Source organism: Salvia splendens, chromosome 21, assembly GCF_004379255.2.
Source record: "Salvia splendens isolate huo1 chromosome 21, SspV2, whole genome shotgun sequence".
Lineage (NCBI taxonomy): Eukaryota > Viridiplantae > Streptophyta > Magnoliopsida > Lamiales > Lamiaceae > Salvia > Salvia splendens.
Window position 1 is genome coordinate 1,485,084 of NC_056052.1, and position 20,010 is coordinate 1,505,093.

The 20,010-nt window shown below is 35.4% G+C and overlaps 3 protein-coding genes across 14 annotated transcripts; all 3 read left to right on the forward strand.

Annotated features, from left to right (window-relative positions):
- Positions 1 to 1,376: 1,376 nt before the first annotated feature.
- Positions 1,377 to 6,518, forward strand: LOC121783180 (RNA-binding KH domain-containing protein PEPPER-like). The gene is made up of 6 exons (XM_042181167.1): positions 1,377 to 1,832; positions 2,578 to 2,824; positions 3,272 to 3,420; positions 3,497 to 3,748; positions 3,855 to 4,049; positions 6,140 to 6,518. Exons 1-6 carry the CDS (start codon positions 1,488 to 1,490, stop codon positions 6,329 to 6,331), a joined length of 1,380 nt encoding a protein of 459 aa, XP_042037101.1. The 5' UTR covers positions 1,377 to 1,487; the 3' UTR covers positions 6,332 to 6,518.
- A 334-nt stretch (positions 6,519 to 6,852) lies between these two features.
- LOC121783181 (tRNA-specific adenosine deaminase TAD2-like) lies at positions 6,853 to 11,484 on the forward strand. 4 transcript variants are annotated; one of them, XM_042181170.1, is made up of 8 exons: positions 6,853 to 7,263; positions 7,617 to 7,654; positions 7,835 to 7,901; positions 8,998 to 9,157; positions 9,246 to 9,342; positions 9,734 to 9,837; positions 11,000 to 11,079; positions 11,167 to 11,484. In XM_042181170.1, the coding sequence occupies exons 1-7, from the start codon at positions 7,192 to 7,194 to the stop codon at positions 11,035 to 11,037; spliced, it is 576 nt and encodes a 191-aa protein (XP_042037104.1). In that variant the 5' UTR covers positions 6,853 to 7,191; the 3' UTR covers positions 11,038 to 11,079; positions 11,167 to 11,484. The 4 variants fall into 4 exon arrangements, with proteins under 4 accessions (XP_042037104.1, XP_042037105.1, XP_042037103.1 ...); XM_042181171.1 differs by having other exon boundaries at positions 6,853 to 7,076; positions 7,192 to 7,263; positions 11,000 to 11,484; XM_042181169.1 differs by having other exon boundaries at positions 6,854 to 7,263; positions 11,233 to 11,484.
- Positions 11,485 to 12,598: 1,114 nt separating this feature from the next.
- On the forward strand, positions 12,599 to 19,770 carry LOC121783872. 9 transcript variants are annotated; one of them, XM_042182054.1, is made up of 11 exons: positions 12,603 to 12,753; positions 14,438 to 15,579; positions 15,916 to 15,976; positions 16,064 to 16,182; positions 16,260 to 16,350; positions 16,544 to 16,591; positions 17,085 to 17,263; positions 17,462 to 17,548; positions 17,767 to 17,967; positions 19,252 to 19,331; positions 19,519 to 19,770. In XM_042182054.1, the coding sequence occupies exons 1-7, from the start codon at positions 12,751 to 12,753 to the stop codon at positions 17,145 to 17,147; spliced, it is 1,527 nt and encodes a 508-aa protein (XP_042037988.1). In that variant the 5' UTR covers positions 12,603 to 12,750; the 3' UTR covers positions 17,148 to 17,263; positions 17,462 to 17,548; positions 17,767 to 17,967; positions 19,252 to 19,331; positions 19,519 to 19,770. The 9 variants fall into 9 exon arrangements, with proteins under 9 accessions (XP_042037991.1, XP_042037988.1, XP_042037989.1 ...); XM_042182055.1 differs by having other exon boundaries at positions 17,780 to 17,967; XM_042182052.1 differs by having other exon boundaries at positions 17,085 to 17,548.
- Positions 19,771 to 20,010: the final 240 nt, after the last annotated feature.

Sequence of the window (20,010 nt, forward strand, 5' to 3'; positions counted from 1 at the left end):
GAAAAATGATTCCTAGGAAAATGAATCCCAATAATATGATTCCTAATAACTTTACTTTCATGTGTTTGGAAATATCAAAATTTTAAATTTTATATTTAATTTAAATATCAAACTAAAAATATACTAATTATTCTTTTATTTAAAAAGAATAATAATTTAAAATTTTTAATAAATTATTAATTACAAATAATAATAATTATATTATTATATTTAGTATTACGATGTATAGTTTAAATATGGATTATTTATCATAATATATAATAATCATAATAAATATGATTATTATTATTATTATATTTAAAAATATTATAATTGAATAAATGTTATAATTCAAAAGTTCCCTACAACTTTATTGATTAATTATTAATTTATAAAATAATAATTATTTATTATTATTATTATATGATTTATATTATATAATCATATTTTAATTTTTTAATAAATTATTAATTATAATAGTAATAACAATTATATATAAAAATTATAATAATATAGTTATAATTATGATAATTTTAATTATAGTTATTTATTATACAAGTATGATTTATAATTTTAAATTATTTTGAAAACATTGTAATTAATAATAAATAATAATAATAATAATAATAACTATACTATATTGCATTAAATATGTAAGAATCCTAAAACTAGAAAAAAGAATATCTAAGAAAAGTTAGGATTTAGAATCCTGGAAAGTTGTACTTACTTTCCTTGTTCTCGGATTCTGATTATTTTCCCAATTTGATTAAAAAACCAAAACAAACACAAGAATTTAAAATTTAAGGAATCAGATTACTTTCACAGACAGAATCCCGACAACCAAACATAGCCTACATGTAATCGAACTTACAAAAATCCGAACTGAATTTCGAACCAAAATATTTACAATAAAAAAATAAACTGAATCGAAAAATTAAATTTTATCCAAATGAGATGCAAGTTTCTGAAATAAAAAAATAATTACTTGATCAATAAGTAATTTTCCACAAAGTTTTAACTTGGTATATGGTAAAACTATCATACCATCAAGTACCAAAATTCGATAGGATATTATAATAAACTCCATTATGAAATTAAGACATCCACACTGAAAAAAGTACCCATAAAATATGATGAATATAGTACTAACATACACCGCACCATTAGTACTTTGGAAACAGAATAATCAGTTTGATATTTGCATATATTTCAATAGTAGATGAATTATATAATTTTGATCAATTCACATTCGACTTATTCCTTGATATACAAATTCGAAATTTTATGAAGCATTTAAATACAAATACAAATACAAATACAAATACAAATACAAATACAAATACAAATACAAATACAAATACAAAATAATGAAGAAATAATACTCGAGTTCCCATTTTCTGTTTTGCTTTCTTCTTTTTTGTTTTTGTTCTTTCTCTGTTAATAAAACCCGCGCCCTAATCTTCTCTCTCTTCCCACTCTCTTCACAAACAGTCGCAAAACCCACTTCTATGGCCTCCCCTCAGCCTCCTGCAGAAACCGCCGCCAATCTCACCGACGAACAACAAGCGCCAGCTGATCTCGCTGAGTCGAAATGCGAAGAAGCGGCCGAAACACCCGCGGAGGAAGCTCCGGTGACGGAGGCGCCGGCGGTGGATGAAAAGGATAGAGAATTGGAGGAAATTAAGGCCAAGTGGCCCGGCTGGCCGGGATACTCGGTATTCCGGCTATTGGTGCCGGTGCTCAAGGTCGGCGGCATTATCGGGCGGAAGGGAGATCTTATCAAAAAGCTCGTTGAAGAAACCCGAGCTAGGGTTCGCGTGCTCGACGGCCCCATTACTTCGCCGGATCGCATTGTAATTTCTCCTGATTTTTAATTTGTTTGCTCGTGCTACCTTCGTACTCATTTTCCAATGCTGCCTGTCGATTTCAGTTAATTAGGTTTTCATTTCTGTGGTGTTTTTCTGAATTTGGGGGGTTTGCATGTTTAATTGGGGTTTGGAATAGGCTCTCCTTGCTAAGGATAGTGAAGCCATTGTTTTTCTAGGGTTTTATAGGTTTGTACAAGATAATTGGGGATTATTTGAATTATCCATGCCGGTTCCTTCTTGGCGCTGAAGGTTTTGATATGGATTTTTTATGACATTAACGCTGGTGCAGTAGGAGCTAGAAATGAATATCGAACTTATAGTTATTATTGCTCGAACGCTCAGCCCCCATCCGGCTTTAGCATAGGGTCTTGGTAACCTCGAGGCAAGAACAATGATTGCTAATTTTAGTTGCAAAAATAGCCCCGAGTTTATCCGTTGTCCTGAACAATCCAATGTTACCTGAACTCACCACGGCATCATTGCCTTCCCCACTTCAGCTATGGTGGCATATTGATGCCCTCTGAATGACTTCTTTATGTATGTAGAAGCAAGCTTGCAATTGATATATTCTCCTTTTGAAGATGTTTTGAGGCCTGATGAGCGATGATAACAATCAAGTTGTGTGTTAATAGCTTAGTGCAACTACTTGAAAATGTGCTTATGTTTTACCACAGTTGGATTTAAGCTAATCTTCCCAATTAACTTGTGTCTTTGAACCTGCCAATATCAGGTATTAATAACTGGCAAGGAAGAACCTGAAGCAGAAGTATCTCCTGCAATTGATGCCATTTTAAGAATTTTCAAGAGTGTTAATGGTCTTCCTGAGAATGATGGTGATAAAACCACCGCCGCTGCATTTTGTTCGATTCGACTATTAGTAGCGTCAACACAGGCCATTAGTTTAATAGGAAAACAAGGATCCCTGATCAAATCTATTCAGGAAACAAGTGGTGCATCTGTCCGTGTGCTTTCAAATGGTACAATAATATCTTTTGATCTTATTGATTGTGTCATTTTTTATGTTATATCTTTCTAACTATTGTTTTGGGAAGTGGCTTTGTATTTCTCTGTTGCTTTTGGGCCATATATACTAAATCTGAACATATCTTCATTTTTTCTGAAACAAAATGTGTTTCTGTTTATTTTTATTTCTCTAAGCCATCTTCTTGTTTGTATGCATTGAAAATTAGAAAATATTGCTGAAGGGAAATCTGAACTGTCTCAGGAAGATATCACAGTTTTAAATCTCTTGTTAGACATTTCAGATATCAAACTTTTCCTTATTTAGAGAATACTTTTGCACAATTCCTTAATAAGCAAAGTTCTGTTGTATTTTGCTGTTTTTTTTGTTTTTCTTTAACTCATGCTGAGACAATTTCTCCTCTTAAGGTGAGTAATGTTGTCCTCTGTCTTTGTGGTTGCAGATGAGGTACCAACTTATGCTGGTTCCCAGGAAAGGGTTGTTGAGTTGCAAGGGGAAGCTTTGAAGGTTCTTAAGGCGTTGGAAGCTGTCGTAGGGCACCTGAGAAAATTTTTAGTGGATCAAAGTGTTCTACCCTTATTTGAGAAGAGTGTAAGTTTGTTCCTACTTGGTTTGATTATGGGTGAGATCATGAGTTTACTTTAGTGACATCTCTCTCTACATGCAGTATAATGCACCAGCCACTCAGGAAAGGCAAGTGGACGCTTGGTCTGACAAGACATCCTTGCATCAAACACCACAAACCTCACTAGGGGTTGATTATCCTGTCACGTTGAAAAGGGAATCACTGTTTCTGGACCGTGAAAGCCAGATTGAATCTCATATTGCATCCTCTAGACTGCCATTGTATGGACAGGAACATGGACTTGTGAATCGTTCTTCACTAATAGGGCGTGCCGGGGGACCTGTTGTGACTCAGGTTTGTAAGCACCTACATTTTCACTTGCAAATCTATGTGCTTTATTATTTGAAGAACAATGGTTATACCCACTAACATATTTCTTATATGTTGATTGTTTATGCAGGTTGCGCAGACCATGCAAATACCTCTTGCGTATGCAGAGGACATTATCGGTGTTCAGGGGGCGAATATTGATTACATTCGACGCAGTAGTGGTGCTATTTTGACTGTACAAGAGAGTAGAGGTCTGCCTGAAGAGATTACTGTGGAAATAAAAGGCACCTCTCCACAAGTTCAAGCAGCTCAACAACTTATACAGGTAGATACTCTGTTTCTATTAATTTTTGCTGCTTTATAATTTTTCAGTGAATCTGGGCAAACTCTGTCATAGAATGGTAATGATTTTGTAGTTGATTATCAGTTCCTCACTGAAGCGTACTCCCTTCGTTCCATAAAAATAGTCTTCTTTTTCTGTCTTGTTCTGTCCCATAAAAATAGTCACTTTCTATTTTTGGAAAGTCTTTTCTCTCTTATAAGGTGGGCTCCATTCTCCACTAACAATACTTCAATCACTCTTTCTTTCAACATCTCTCCTACTTTACCAATTTCTCATTAAAACCCGTGCTGTCCCCAAAGTCCTTGTTTTTATGGGACATAGGGAGTATTATTTTGTTCTAGGGCTTGGGAGTTAGGACCATGGGTACTTTTTATCTATGAAATATAATGCCTTTTGATTTAGATCATAATTGAGATTATAATTGAGATTATAAAGAGAACGCATAGAAGGTACTCTTTATTATGTTTGTAATGTGTCATGATAACCAAAACAACCTTCAAAATTCCATCTCTAGTAAAAACATCTCTCTACATTGAAGCTTTCACTCGCCATGCCCCCTTCCCTCGTCATGTTCTATTTCTATTTTCCTTTTCATTTTAGTTTCCTCCACTCTCTCTTCCATGGTAGTAATTCTCTTCCTACTTTTGAATGAACCTTCTCGAGTAGTAGTTGTCTCCCCTTCTGTTGGAGTCTTTTCACTTAAAAAATTTTAAAATACTAAAATTTACATCTTGGGATTTGCTCGAGCAATTCTGAATGTGAAATCTAGGTCCGCCAAATTTGTACATCACACGGTGGTGTGACAACTGCCTAGGCACAATAGGCTCCATGCATTTAGCCTTGTGCCTTGTTAAGCAGAAGGCAGACTCAGTGTCAAATGCTTTGCCCGTTCGCAATCAAAATTTGCTTTTAGTATAACAAATCAAAAGAAATTCATGCTAGTTTACCTCTCCAAATTTATCAAACCAGTCTCTTTTTGCCGCAATTTTATTACCAGAACAGTTTTCTGATCCCTCCTCCCAAATCAGTCATCCTGAAATAAGGGCCCCTAAAGCTATAATACATCAACCAGTCTAAAATAAGGGGTACAATTATCTATGTTTTATGCTCGTGATTGCACCTACTGTATAATAGCACAATGGATTCCATTAGCAACTACTTGGCACGTTTGTCAAAGTTGTTTACTCAAGTCACTAAGGCGCTGTTGGAAATTCATGTGATCTACATCATAATGTTTCTGATTAAATTAAGCATACTTCAAATGATGTGATACAGCAAGATTTCTTATTCTTACCTTGTCAAATGGAAGTATGAAACTTCAAATCCTAGACTCCTTGTCCTCTAAGTTTTCATAACCCTTTCTCCTTGTCAGATCTCCCGCTTGTCAACTGCTGTTTGGATATATGGCTTGCGTGTTTTTATGTGGATTGCTAGTAGTTATGATTATGGGTGGGTCGATACGAGATATCGTATCGAAAACGTTGTATCGTATATCGTATCAAAAATATCGATATGAAAGAATTTCATATCTTTATCGTATCGAAAGTTTCGATATATCGAACTTTCGATATGGATAATATCAATATCGTTATCGTATCAATATTTCGATATATCGTACCGAAATTCGATATATCGTACCGAAATTCGATATATCGATATATCGAATTTCGGTACGATATATCGAAATATCGATATCGTATCGAATACCTGTATATCGAAAATTATAATTTCAAATATGTTTCGATATATACGATATATTCGAATATTCGATATAAAACGATATATCGAAAATATCGATATATATCGTATATTCGATATAAAACGATATATCGCGATATAAGGAAATTCATATCGTTATCGTATCGAAAACTTATGATATGGTATCGTTTCGTATCGAAAATCCGATAATTTTTTGATATTTTTCAATACGATACGAGCGATATATCATTTTTTCGATATTTTTCCCCAACCCTAGTTATGATCTTATAGTTATTTTGTTGCCTTGACCACCTCCATTATGGTCATGTAAAAGAATCATGTTAGGTAACATTGGGTATGTTAATAATGTGCAGGAATTCATCAGTGGGCACAGAGAGCCAGCTCCCGGAAACTATGCTAATGTGGAGTCGGCGTACTCTCGGCTGGGAGGCGGGGGAAGCTCGTATTTACCGTCATCATATGCAGGACAAGGACAAGGCCAAGGACAGCCGTACGGTGGATATGGATCGTCGGGGGCAGGGGGATATAGCAGCTTTAGGCTTTGAATTGATGGCTCAGGGTGTACCCACATTTTCTTCCTTGCCTTTTACTTCTTCCAATTTGAGCCGTAAAAAGATTGTGGCCTAATTTTACGGTAGTCAAGGATATATAACTATGTAACAAAGTAGAGAGGATAAAAGGTTGTGGATGTTTGTTATCAATTTCTAAATACAAAAAATGCTTATTCGTTTATACATTGTTACTATTATACTTACAAATGCTAGTTTCAGAATACAGTACTATTTTATTTGAGATTTATTTGTATTTACTCGATGGCACATTAATTACATATGATGTGCATTTTCTGATTTTGTTTTGAAATGATAAAATATGAATGAAATGAATCATTGAAATATGAAATGCTCTAGTTATGGTTTAGTTGATGTTTTAGTGTTATTGATAAAGTGAAATGATCAAGCTCTGATTTTTAACTTATTTATAAAATTAATATTGTTAATAATAATATTTAAGATATTAAAACTTAAATAAATATACAAAACAAAATCTATACCAAAAATCATTTTTCCAATTCATCCTTTTTATTTCAACTTTAGTTTTTTTTTTTTAATGAGGAAGTTGGATACAAATTGAAAACCTCTATTGAAGCGGAAGTCACACTTACTCAAGCGGAAACCATAAGGCAAAAACCCTAGTTGCAATCCATGAAGTCACAATTCTATTTGAAAGCGCCAATTCAGAAGCTCATATCACCGAATTGCAATCCCAACTTCTGATTCCGATTGAAAAAATGTATACTATGCATAATCTGGTTGAGCATTCCACGTGTTTGTGAAAAGGCCTCAGAAAGAGTAAAACTTTTTGAAATTGGAGATTTTTGATCCGTTTGATTCCGTTTTGGGTATAGATGGGGTCTTTTGCTGAGGGAGCTGCGCCGGAAGCTGAATGTGTTTCATTTATGAAGCTCGCTGTGGAACAGGTAACAGCTGCTATTGTAATGTTTGGTTTTGCAGTGTTCAATGACGAGATTATGTTCTATTTTCAGCTGCTTACCTATATGAGATGTTAAAATGCTCCTGTTTTTCCTTCTGCCTGTTTAAGCAAATGTATTAAACAATCTAGAATGAATCAAATCGGATGTTAGTGATTTTTATACTAAGTTTTTTGCTAAAGCTATGTTGTTAACTGATCATTATTGTTGATTGCTTATGTTTTTGTTCTGAGGTTTTTACGGATATTCCATTTTTTCGCTGACTTTTATGTTCATGAGCCTTGTCTATAGTGTGATCCTTTTTAAGACGTGAAATTCTTATCCGACTTTCTTTTTTGCAGGCAAAGCTAGCATTGGACAGCCTTGAAGTGCCTGTGGGGTATTTTTTTCTTTTAATTTCTCCACCAAATTTTTGTTATCTAGCTGTTCATGGCCCGGTGTGGATTGTATTAATTAATAAATTTATGTTTTGATTCTGAACATACTTATTGAAATAATTTCCTTGCGCTGTTCTCTCGAGTTGGGTTTCTCTTTTCCTGTCTTTTTAATGTTTGGACAGTTGCATAATCGTAGAGGATCAGAATGTCATTTCCGTGGGGAGAAATTGGACAACTGAGACTAGAAATGTGCGTACCCTTCTTATATCGTTTATCTTGTCTCGAATTTGTTTTCAATTGTCATCTTTCTTCCAATATTTGTTTTGATGTTGGAATTAGTAATACTTCACATTTACATAGCTGAGAAGATCATATGTCCAGAATGACAGCTGTGGAAGAGTCATATTAGTTATCAAAAATTGCTGTCACTGTGTGATACATGTGGCACTTGGGAAGTCTCCGTTGTGAAGTTCCGATTTGGGGTATCTGTTCAAGAAGAGATATATGTGACCTAGATGAAATCTTGGAGATCTTTACTTATAATAGTATCAGTAGGATTTGACCATTTAAGTTTAGTATTTGTTATTTAAATTATTGGTTTATTTAGAGTTTGGGTAGGAATAGGACTCTTGATGTATTTACTTATACATACGCTACCTTTTGATAGTGGAAGGTATCAATGAGTGATAAAAATAATGGAACGGTGGTAATGCCGTGGGCTCAAATTGGAAGGTGAAACCTTCCAATATTTCATCTTTGCCACATATATCTCTTCTCAAGCAGATCTCCCCCAAATCAGAACTTCACAACGGAGACTTCCCATGCACCACGTGTATATCACTGTACCATGGTAATATGGTTTAAAAGATATGGAAAATAAATAATTAGCAGATAATTTCAAAAAACTAACAGAATCATTCTAAACCATTTTTGAGTTGATACACAGAACTTGAGATGGTAGTTTCGACTGATTTGCTTGATATTCATTTTCCCAAATTCACCATTGTTCTTGGTAACTACTGAAAATACAATGGTCAGGGATTAGAATAATAAATGTTCCAGAGATTATCTTAAAATTTGCTCAGGTGAAATTCACTGTCTTCAATAGCAAATTTAACTGCGAATTAATTCCTTGACTGACATCTACATTTGGGGCTTGAATACAGCCACTAGTCTGTCATATATTTTTGTGTTGCTTATATTTCATTTCTATGAAAATAATTGCTAGTGCCTAGTAGTATTTCAAAGCCTTACATTCTTTCTTAATGCCACTTTTATTTTCAGTTTCTTATCTTTCTCCTATTGTACATTCCTATATTTATCTATATTCGTAACTGGTATGCAGGCTACTCGTCATGCTGAGATGGAAGCAATTGATGTTCTTCTTGATCAGTGGAAGAAAAAGGGAATTTCAAAGGAAGAAATCATGTCAAGATTTTCGAAGTGCACACTGTATGTGACATGTGAGCCATGCATAATGTGCGCAGCAGCCTTGTCGATAATTGGTACGGAAAAACCAAGTTTTATTTGGAGATTGTTTGCAAGTCATGATTGATATTTGAACTTTGGATACCTTTCATGGCTCCATATCAGGATTGAAGGAAGTATATTATGGCTGTGCAAATGATAAGTTTGGAGGTTGTGGTTCGATATTGTCCTTGCATACAAGTAATTCTGGAAAACTTCCTAGGTTTGAATCTAAGATACTTCAATTTTCTTTTTCTGAAAAATAATTTCTACCTAAAATTAGTAATAAAAATAACTCCTTTTGTACTCCTTTGCACCATGCCTAGGGAAGCACTAACCTACGTCAAACTTTCATTATATCAACTAACTAGATATTGATGCACATCCGTTATTTTTGAAATGGAGTGGCAGTTACGGAGAAGTGGCAGTTACCTGTAACTGCCCCTCCAGTTCAAAATAACTGATGTGCTTCAGATATTGTCTTAGTACAAACTAAAAGTCATACATTTGGAGTACTATATAATTTATTTTGAGTGAATTATCTTTCTCTTTGACAAATCGAAATAAATCAAGATTGTCATTTTTTGTGTTGTAATTTTTTAAATCTTTGTCAGTGGTGGAATATCACAAAGGAAGGGATTCAAGTGCACTGGAGGAATAATGGCAGCAGAAGCCGTCGATCTTCTAAAAAGCTTCTATGAGCAAGGAAATCCAAACGGTTAGCATATTCCTTTCAGGTTATTAGAAATTGATATATGTTGGGATTCTTGACAAATATAAGTTGCAACATTGAAGGGTCAATTCGCTATGCAATCCACCTTTTGTGGTAGCTCACACGGGCATGTGATTTAAATCGAATTAAAATTGTCAGAGCTGTAACTGGAACATATTAGATATTATCCTAGAGTTGTCTCTAGTCCCTACTCTTCAGCTTGTTATGGTTTTAGTATGTTACACAGGCACATGTCAATAACTGATTGAGAGATCTATCATCAACAAACAGTATATAACTAGTACAACAGCTTCCTCCCTCCACTGACCACCAGGATGCCAAGAATTAGTGATAACCTTAATATTTCTGCTAGATTTGCAAAACTAAGAAACAGATAGGCAAATAGGATGAACACAAATACCCTATTTAACTTCTATTCGAACATTTTGAATATCTTCTATGAGGTATTAATAAGATTCATAACCTCTACCTAGGTTTCTAATGTCGCAAAAGGATAACAGTACCAAATATGTGTGCCTCATTTCCCATAGCAACCAACTAAACTTGACAATCAATCCAAAATTTGTGTACTCCCTCCGTCCCTCCATAAGCGAGGCGCTTCTTTTAAGCACTCCTATTGGGAAAATGGTATTTTAACAGTTAAAGGGTATCTCTTACTTTACTTTCTCTCCACTTCAACTACCATTTTACGAGTGCTTAAAAGAAGCGCCTTGCTTTTGGTGGGACAGATGGAGTATTATTTTCCTTGCAAAAGTTTTCTTGGAAAGGTTGGGCTGTCCAGAATATGCTTTAATGATTATGAAAAGCATTCACAAAAAATGCATATCAAACTTCTCCATTCTCATGTAGTAGTAGCCATTTGTTGTGCATTACTTGTTGGTCATGCCGCTTCTTTCATGCTTCCGTCGGGTAACATGGACTCAGTTCCCCTAAGTATCACCCGAACAATTTTGGCCGATATAGCTCCTTTATTTATGGTGAAGTTTCTATTCTGCACAAAGATTTTTGAAGATTAAGTTTATTACTCAGGCCACAATTTCTTTTTGCACCATTTCAAACTGCAAAGCAGATTTTCTTTGATGGATTATATGTAAAATTTGAATTCTATGAATCATCTCACTTATTTAACAAATCTTCTTGTATTCAGCACCAAAACCGCACAGAACAGTCGTCCCGCGGGTGTAGTTCCATTCCTTATCAAGTTCGGTTTGATTGCCATGTAAACTGGTACGTCCCTCTCATTATATGTCGCAATTTGAGATGGGAATCTGGGTATTTGAATGGTGTTTCAGACATTGTTCCTGCTATCTCTAGTCGGCTAATTGAGCACAAGTCGGAGAATCTCGATGCCTTCTTCTAATTGCTCAGCCTGCTGTGCAGATTCTACAATGCTGATGGAGCAAGCTGACTTAGAGCATTAATGCTTGCCAACCACATTTAATTTTGGTGATTTTGCAGCATTTAGTTTAAGGATTTGAATTGGGAATCAATTTTATCAGACTCCATCAGTGCTGTGCTGGTTCTGACTCAAGTTTTGTTCTACAAATTGTAAATGCTTCTTGTATGGATCTCCAATCAACAACTTCCATTGTAACACCTATAATCTTTAATTCTTTTTTGCCATTATATTTACATGGTCTCTGCCAATTCATTTGATATTTTCACTGAGAATAAAATTCTTTTTTTTATGTATTTTCTATTTTATATATTGTCAAAAGCCATGAGATTACCACAAAAATGCTCAGATTTTGTGTAAAACTTGTGAAATTCTGTGTAGCATTATTACAAATTATGTAAAATTGTGATGAGTCTTGACAATGTAAGATGACAAGCAACCATTAATGTTCCATGTGTTGGTATATTAACTTGCCATGGACATCAACGGATATCTCAGCTTGTCGTCTGGTAATTTAATAGCTATATATTCTAAATAACACGTCATTAAATATTTGCATAGGTGTCATAATTCGGTGCCACGAATGCAGAGATCACCGTTTAGTTGATCGCGATGAACGTGTTCGATACATTAACTTTTCACCGAAATCAACGAACATTCATTCAGACTTGTCGTCTAGTAATTCAATAACTAAATATTCTAAATGACAATTCATAAATATCTGTACAGATAAATAATTACATCCAAGAATGGTGGAGATCACCTTTTAGTATGATCGCGACAAACACGTGTTGATATAATAACGTGCCACCGATACCAACAAACACCTATTCACACTTGTCGTCTAGTAATTTACATTCTAAATAACAAATCATTAAATATCCACACGGTTGCATAATTACGCACCAGAATGGCAGAGATCATCTTTTAGTATGATCGCGACAAACACATGTTGGTAAACCAACTTGCTATCGACTCAAACGAATATCATTCCAGACTTGTCGTCAATAATGTAATATACATTTTAAATAACATGTCATTAAATATACGCACAGTTGCCATGATATATCCGCGAATACTACAAATATCACCTTTTAGTATGATCGCGGCGTACACGACTTCCCGCCAACTTAAACGAACAATCGATCTATCCAAACTTGTTGTCCAATATATCCTAAATAACCAATCTGTCTAAAAGTTTTAAAAAGCCCTCAAAATTGTACTTAAATAAATTATGTATATTTTTTTACAAAAAGAATATTTGCATTTTCACAAAAGAATATTTTTACATTGGCCTTTCCCCCAACTCTCCCCCTTCTGTTTGACAATCATAAATAGAATTTGCCTAGTGTGTAACTACACACTTCTCTTCCCTCTCTCTCAGTTTCTCTTTCTCTACCTCTTTCCATCTCCATCTCTCTCTTGAACAGAAACCCCCAAAGCCCAGCGAAAAGCGGTGGAGACTAAGACTCTACTGATGCAACTGTTGCAATGGCAAACTAATGGTATACACACAAAATTCAATCTTGCCTTATTTCTTGAATTTGTCGTCGTTATTTCTTCAACTCTGACAATAAATAGTACGAATAGAATCACCGTTTTGCTTCTGTGTGCTCTTTACTTATGTGATAGACAGGATAATCAAGTTTGGGGAACATGCCTGTACAATTTTATGTATATTTGTGTGAATGTTTGTTTATTTGTGCATAAATGTTTGAAATCGTTTGATTCAGTAGTGGAAAATTGCTAATCCATGTCAGAAAGTGGAATGCTATGTAGGGAACACTTAATGGCATTGAAAATTGCTAATCCGTGTCAGAAAGAGGAATTTTATGTATATTTGTGTGAAAGAGTTGTAGAAAGCATCTTTTTGTGTATAAAGGTTCTTGTGATGGTCTGGGTAATATGACGGTGATTGGAATAATTGGAAACATGTATGTTTGAGATTTAGAGGAAATTCTTGAGAAGGAGATAAATGAGTTTGATTGGGATCTGTGATATAGGATGGGGTTTCTGCATGATTGTTGAATCTCGGAAGTTTAGGTCCGATATATGTATGATGGAGATTTTTAGCAGCCATCTCCTTACTTAGATTGTGTCTGGATAAGAATTTTGATTATAGATTTCACCATTCACTAGTTTGTCCTTTCCTTCGACTTGTAGAGGTGAGGCCGTCACTTGTACGTTGTTTCTGATTAATAGATTTCTGTAGAGTTCCTAAGTGTCAATACAGACTCAGCAGGTTTATATCCAGCTAAACTTCCAGGTGTTCATAACTGAACCTCTCAGGGCCAGCTGTCTCTGCATCATGTGTCCTGATAGCTAACAGCTAAGCAAAATAAAGAAATGAAATGAATCGAAATCCTTAATAGACCTTTCCTGAGAATCCGGAATTGCCTGCTTTCGTCTGTTTGAATTTATTTACTTTAACAAGATAACCGTGGCAGCTGGCACCAACATATTAGGCTAAACGGTGTAGAGTTTTTTTTCTCTCCCTATTTGTTATCTGTACATGCTTTCTTGTGGTTCCAAGGAGCAGGGATCATTAAAATGAGAATATTCTTGGATAAATTCCCAACAATTCTCGCTTCCATCTAAGACAACCGTAGGACCTTTGTAGGCTTTATGGCTAGTGAATTTGTGTATGCCTCATGCCCTGATTGTTTGATATCCAAGAAGACACTAAGAGTTAGGGCTAAATAGATGTGGTTTTTCATGGTTTTCATCGTTTCATCCAGTTTTTCTTTATACTTACACTGCCTTGAGTTGTGTGTAAAGCTTTACTTAGTAGAGATAGGTTGAACTTGTGGAGTTGAATGATCAAGAACTGGGTTTCATATATTCTGCAGTAAAGATGGTGTGACGTTTTTTAAAAACTGCAATTTTTAGTGGAGAAATATTGACAGGAAAGGTGTCCAAAGTGACAGTACAAAAAGGTCATTATTTGTTGCTGTTCACTTTTTAAAAGTTGATTTCTTGAAATCAAAGTAACATTTCAAGGTGTTACATGACACTCTGAATTGTTTCATGCTAAGACTGTCTTGAATAGTGAATGTTGCAAGGCCTATATAGTACAGATACTATGTGTCTTATGGAACAGAAACAGCTTATATGATATAAGTATTCAATCTACTAATTATACACAATCTTTGATGGTAAATTGCTGAATGGATTAACTTTTATGTATAGGCTGATGGAAGTTGTTCTTTGGACTTCATGAAACAAGGCGTTGCATTTGACTTAATGCCAGGTTCCAAGATGAAGGGAAGATGTTCGGTTTGCTGTGAACTTCATTTTGGTGACTGTGGAGAGCTTTCTAAACAGGATGCAAATATTGATGATGTTCTGCACAGAGTGCAGCACATAACATACAAAAGAAATTGTTCCATGCTATCAAAATCCAGTAGAATGTCTCAGAACTTCGTGTACGTATACCAACGTAGAGAAGACAATAAGAAGTCTCCCTCATTCTTTGAAATTATTTCATCTGCTGCTGCTAAAGCTAGTAATGCTGGCCACTCTGCCTTTGGTTCTGAAGCTCCTCTGTTGGATGCCAACAAGCGTGCAGTTTCTGTTCCAGAGCGTGCAGCAGAAGGTGTAAGATCTTCTGTGGCGCATCCAGTTGAAAACTGCAAAGGGGCTACAGCATCCTCTAATGAGTTTCGTGCTGTGGAAGAAGCTGGTTCTGAAGAGGCCTTAACAAATGATGTAGACAGAATTTTGAATGATTGCAATGCTAAGGATCATTGTTCATCATCAAAATCAACTTTGGAACTTAGTTCAGCTGTCTTGAAAGCTCATACAGATGATGCAGGGGAGTGCTCCTCTTCTGGCGCAGTGATTGCTGGGAAAGAGCCAGAAGAGATTTCAGAAAGAGATGCTTGCATTTCGATTCTTATAAGTCAGGGAGTGCTCGATAGAGTTTGGGTTAGAAGAGATGGAGCATCTAATGAAAAAACTAACAAATATTGTTCCAAGTCGTGCAAAGTATGTGAGCAGAGGGACAGCTCAAAAAACATGCTGCTATGCGATAATTGTGAAGATGCATTTCATACTTCTTGCTATAATCCTTGCATAAAAATATTGCCACTTAGCGAGTGGCTTTGTAGCTCGTGTCTGAAAAAAAAGCATAAAGTATTGAACGATAAATCTACAAGCAATAATCTGGGGTACACAGTCACAGAAACGGGCATAAATCGACATTCAACATCGGAATTGGAACTGGGATCCTTGGAGTTCATGTTTACAGACACTGAACCATATATGTCCTACGTGCGAGTTGGCAATGAATTTCAAGCTGATGTTCCTGATTGGTGCGGCCCCATTGATGAGTATGTTCTTCGCTTATATGTATTCTGTTTTCTTCTTTTTTCTGTTATTAGGTGGTTGTTGCCCCCCACCCTATTTTGTCGGTTGTTTTTCATTTTATTCTTTTCGCTTATTGGTTATTGTTATTTTTTTGTTGTTCTATGTTGTCTTATATTGGCTTTTACCATATGAATCTTTAAAGCCTTGAAATTTCCAATATTTCCAATTCCAGTAATGTTCATCAGATTCTCAGAAAGTATCATAAATGCTGAAGTTGAGTCTGTTTTATTTGGTTTTTCATTGTTTGCAACCATTGCTCAGTTTTCGTGAATCAGGATTGATCTTTGCAATTGCTGTAGGGATTGCAATTATTTTGGCGATGTGTTAGAAGTGGATACTTCTAGTAACATTGACACACAGGTAACATTTTTCCGATGATTTAGTTTTTACATGTATCAGTTAAAAGCTTGTTTCTGAGGGTACTAAAGGAATAGCATCACTCTCTAGGACAAGGACGCTATCAATTTTTTAAAGCGCAGTCCTATTGGTAATTGGATTCAGTGCCGTGAGGTCATCGAAGGAGTTGGAGAAGGCATTGATGGAACTGAGTGCGGAAAATGGCGCAGGTAAATAACTAAACTTTGAGATGTTTGATGCTTTTTTATTAATTACTCGACTGACTTTTGAACAAAAATATTGACAGAGCCCCCATCTTTGAAGTCCAAACGGATAACTGGGAATGCTTTCGTTGCATTCTTTGGGATCCAACTCGTGCAGACTGTGCCGCGCCCCAGGTACTTTGTTAATTTCTATATTGCTCTGCCTTATTCAGCACTCTCTTGTCCGCAACTTTCTGAATTATTGATCTTACATATTCCCAATTTTCATGGTGTTATTTTATGTGACTTTTTTATTTGCCTGTTTTCGACATGCATATTGGAGTGATGGTTATTTATACTAAAAGGTAATCACTTGTTGCTAATTCAGGAACTAGAAACAGAAGAAGTAATGAAGCAATTGAAGTATGTGGAGATGGTATGTCTTCTGATTTCAGATATATGCTCATATATATAAGGAAAAGGTTCGGACAAGAACCTTCTAAAAATGGAACCAGACGCACTGAACATATATAGTATTTGCACTTATCTGCACTTATCTGCAATGAATTGCAATTAATAGCTCTGAAATTGCACTTATCTGCACTTATACGTTATATGCACTGAAGTGACATTCTCACGATAAAAAAGTTCTTAAAATTATTAATCCATATAGTATAATATTTGGTTGTTATTTGTGGTTTTTGGATGTTTTTTTATGACCTTATAGGGCTATCTGGTTTTAATCATTATTTAGATCTTCTAGTTATTTTAAAGCTTGCTCGTTGATTCATCGAAAGAAGTTTCATATGTATTATGTGCATTATCTGGTGAGATTTCATTGAAGAAAGTCTGAATCATCTATCAGAAAAGTTAGCGGGAATCGAGTCCATATATGATTGCTTTTCCTAAACTATTGAAACATTGTGCAGTTGAGACCGCGGCTAGCTGCAAAAAAGCGCAAACTGGAGAAATTGAAGGGAAGCGGCTCATGAGACTGTCGAGGTTATGAAGAAAGGCGAAGATGATGGGAGGCGGCTAGGAAGTTGTAGATGAGTTGAAGGCTGTTAGTTTTGAACCACAAATCGAAATGCAAAATATGCATCGAAAGGTTTGAACTACATGTTCTTGTGGAGGCTCTCTTAGGGTAGCTTAATTGTTGTTTTTATGTTCTCTTTTGGGTTGTGAACTTTTGCTCATCTTTAGCATTGTCAGTGTCTAGCCAAACTTTTTTTTGCTGTTTTGAGCATATATAGTCCATATTTGGAAATTTTTTATTTTGATCCCAATCTCTTATGGTAAAAAGCAGGTGGTTTTAGTGTTGATATTTCTGATGAATGGAAAGCCATGTTGATGATCTGATGAATGGAAATTCAGTATTACTAGGGGCATTTTGGTAAGAGTGGCTTATATGATTTCAACTCTAGGAACATATATGCATTAATTTTTTATAAAAAAAATGCATTTTATCATGAAGAATAAATGTTAGCCTAATAGTTTATGACAATATCAATACGAAATCCAAATAATACTTTACAATGGTATCAATAGAGTGTAGAGATTAATAAGCAAGAGTATTCTCTTGATTATCTTAACTCCACTTTGACTTGAAAGTCGGTTTCTGGAGAGGCAATGTACTCGGAGAATATTCAACATCAATCGTGTGCTTCAGCCAGTCATTGTATTGTCGACGAGGACAGCTGGTGTCGTCTTTCAGCATGTACTCGAGCATCATCGCCCACTCTGTTATCCCTTTTGGCACCACTGGCTTGTACATCCCGGTAGCCTTCATTTATGAAGCTTGCTGTAGAACAGGTGACAGCTGCTACTGTAAAGTTTTGATTTTGCAGTGTTCAATTACGAGATTATGTTCTATTTTCAGCTGCTTACCTGTATGATATGTTAAAAATGCTCCTGTTTTTCCTTTTGCCTGTTTATGTGTAATGTATTAAACAATCTACCATGAATCAAATCGGATGTTAGTGATTTTAATACCCAGTGTTTTGCTAAAACTTTGTTGGTGAATGATCATTATTGTTGATTACATATGCTTTTGTTCTGATGTTTGTATGGATATTCTGTTTTTTATGCTGACTTTTATGTTCGTGAGCCTTGTATAGTGTGAGCCTTTTAAAGACGCGAAATTCTTATCCGACTTTCTTCTGCCAGGCAAAGCTAGCATTGAACAGCCATGGCCCGGTGTGGTTTGAATTAATTAATAAATTAACATTTTGATTCTGAACATATATATTGAAATAATTTCCTTGCACTGTTCTCTCAAGTTGCATTTTTCTATGTTTGGAGAGTTGCGTAATCGTAGAGGATCAGAATGTCATTTCCGTGGGGAGAAATTGAACAACTGAAACTAGAAATGTACATACCCTTTTATACCGTTTATCTTGTCTCACATTTTTTCATGTCTCTTCCAATATTTGTTTATGATGTTGGAAGTAGTAATACGACACATTTACATTGCTTTTTCCCCTTCCGCTTCACTCCCTCCCCAATATCATTGTTGGGAAGATCATTGGTCCTGAATGACAGCTGTGGAAGTGTCGTAAACGCTATAATAAATTGTTACCACTGTGTGATACACGTGGTGCATGGGAAGTCTCCGTTGTGAAGTTCCAATTTCGGGGAGGGGGGGTGGGCTCTGTTTGAGAAGAAATCTTGGAAGATTGATATCTTTACTTATCATAGTATCAGTAGGATTTTGTTGTTTAAGTATTGTTATTTAAATTATTGATTTGTTTAGAGTTTTGGAAGGAATGGGACTCTTGAGTATTATTTTCCTTGCAGAAGTTTTCTGGAAAGGTTGGCCAGTCCAGAAAATGCTTTGATGATTATGAATATCATTGTGGGTTATACAAGAAATGCATATCCAACTTATCAGTTCTCACTTCTCATGTTGTGCATTACTTGTTGGTAATGGTGAAGTTTCTCTTGCACAAAGCTTTTTGAAGATTTAATTTTTTTACTTGGGCCACATTTTCTATCTGCACCATTGAAACTGCGACGTGGATTTTCTTTGATTGATTTTATGTAAAATTTGAATTCTATGAATCATCTCATATATTTAACAAATCTTGTTGTATTCAGCACCAAAACTGCACAGAACAGTCGTCCCACGGGTGTAGTTCTATCCCTTGTCAAGTTCGGTTTTACTGCCACATGAAGAGGTACGTCCCATTCAATGTTCTCATTCTCTGTCACTATTTGAGATGGCAATCAGGGAATTTGCTCACCTCGAGATATCATATCCCGTTGCTAGCTTGTATACATTGTTCCTGCTATCTCTAGTCGACTAGTTGAGCACAAATCGGAGAATCTCGATACCTTCTTCTCATAACTCAGCCTGCTGTGCAGATTCTACAATGCTGATGGAGCAAGCTGACTAAGAACACTAATGCTTGCCAACCACATTTAATTATGATGAATATGTAGCATTTAGTTTAAGGATTTGAATTGGGAATCAAATTTATCAGACTCCATCAGTGCTGTGCTGGTTCTGACTCAAGTTTTGTTCTGCATATTGTAAATGCTTCTTGTCTGGATCTCCAACAAACAACTGCCATTGTAACACCTATAATCTTTTAATCTCTTTTGCCATTATATTTACATGGTCTCTGCCAATTTATTTGATGTTTTACTGTTAGTAACAATTTTTTTTATGTAAAACCATGAGATTACCACATAAATGCTCAGATTTTGTGTAAAAAATGTGCAATTCTGCCCAGCATTAGTACAAATTATGTAAAATTGTGAGAATATGTAAATCTTGAAAGTGTAAGATGGCAAACAGCCATTAATGTTCTTTTCCTTGTATATATTCGCATTAAGTAGGCATTAATTTGGAGT

Excerpts from the sequence above, each read along its gene's own strand:
- LOC121783180 (XM_042181167.1), top strand. The coding sequence starts at position 1,488 with ATGGCCTCCCCTCAGCCTCCTGCAGAAACCGCCGCCAATCTCACCGAC. Across the intron at positions 1,833-2,577 it reads TTACTTCGCCGGATCGCATT|GTATTAATAACTGGCAAGGA; the intron begins GTAATTTCTCCT and ends TGCCAATATCAG. Across the intron at positions 2,825-3,271 it reads TGTCCGTGTGCTTTCAAATG|ATGAGGTACCAACTTATGCT; the intron begins GTACAATAATAT and ends TTGTGGTTGCAG.
- LOC121783181 (XM_042181170.1), top strand. The coding sequence starts at position 7,192 with ATGGGGTCTTTTGCTGAGGGAGCTGCGCCGGAAGCTGAATGTGTTTCA. Across the intron at positions 7,655-7,834 it reads AGCCTTGAAGTGCCTGTGGG|TTGCATAATCGTAGAGGATC; the intron begins GTATTTTTTTCT and ends ATGTTTGGACAG. Across the intron at positions 9,343-9,733 it reads AATTCTGGAAAACTTCCTAG|TGGTGGAATATCACAAAGGA; the intron begins GTTTGAATCTAA and ends AATCTTTGTCAG.
- LOC121783872 (XM_042182050.1), top strand. Across the intron at positions 15,977-16,063 it reads CTAGTAACATTGACACACAG|GACAAGGACGCTATCAATTT; the intron begins GTAACATTTTTC and ends ATCACTCTCTAG. Across the intron at positions 16,592-17,084 it reads AATTGAAGTATGTGGAGATG|TTGAGACCGCGGCTAGCTGC; the intron begins GTATGTCTTCTG and ends AACATTGTGCAG.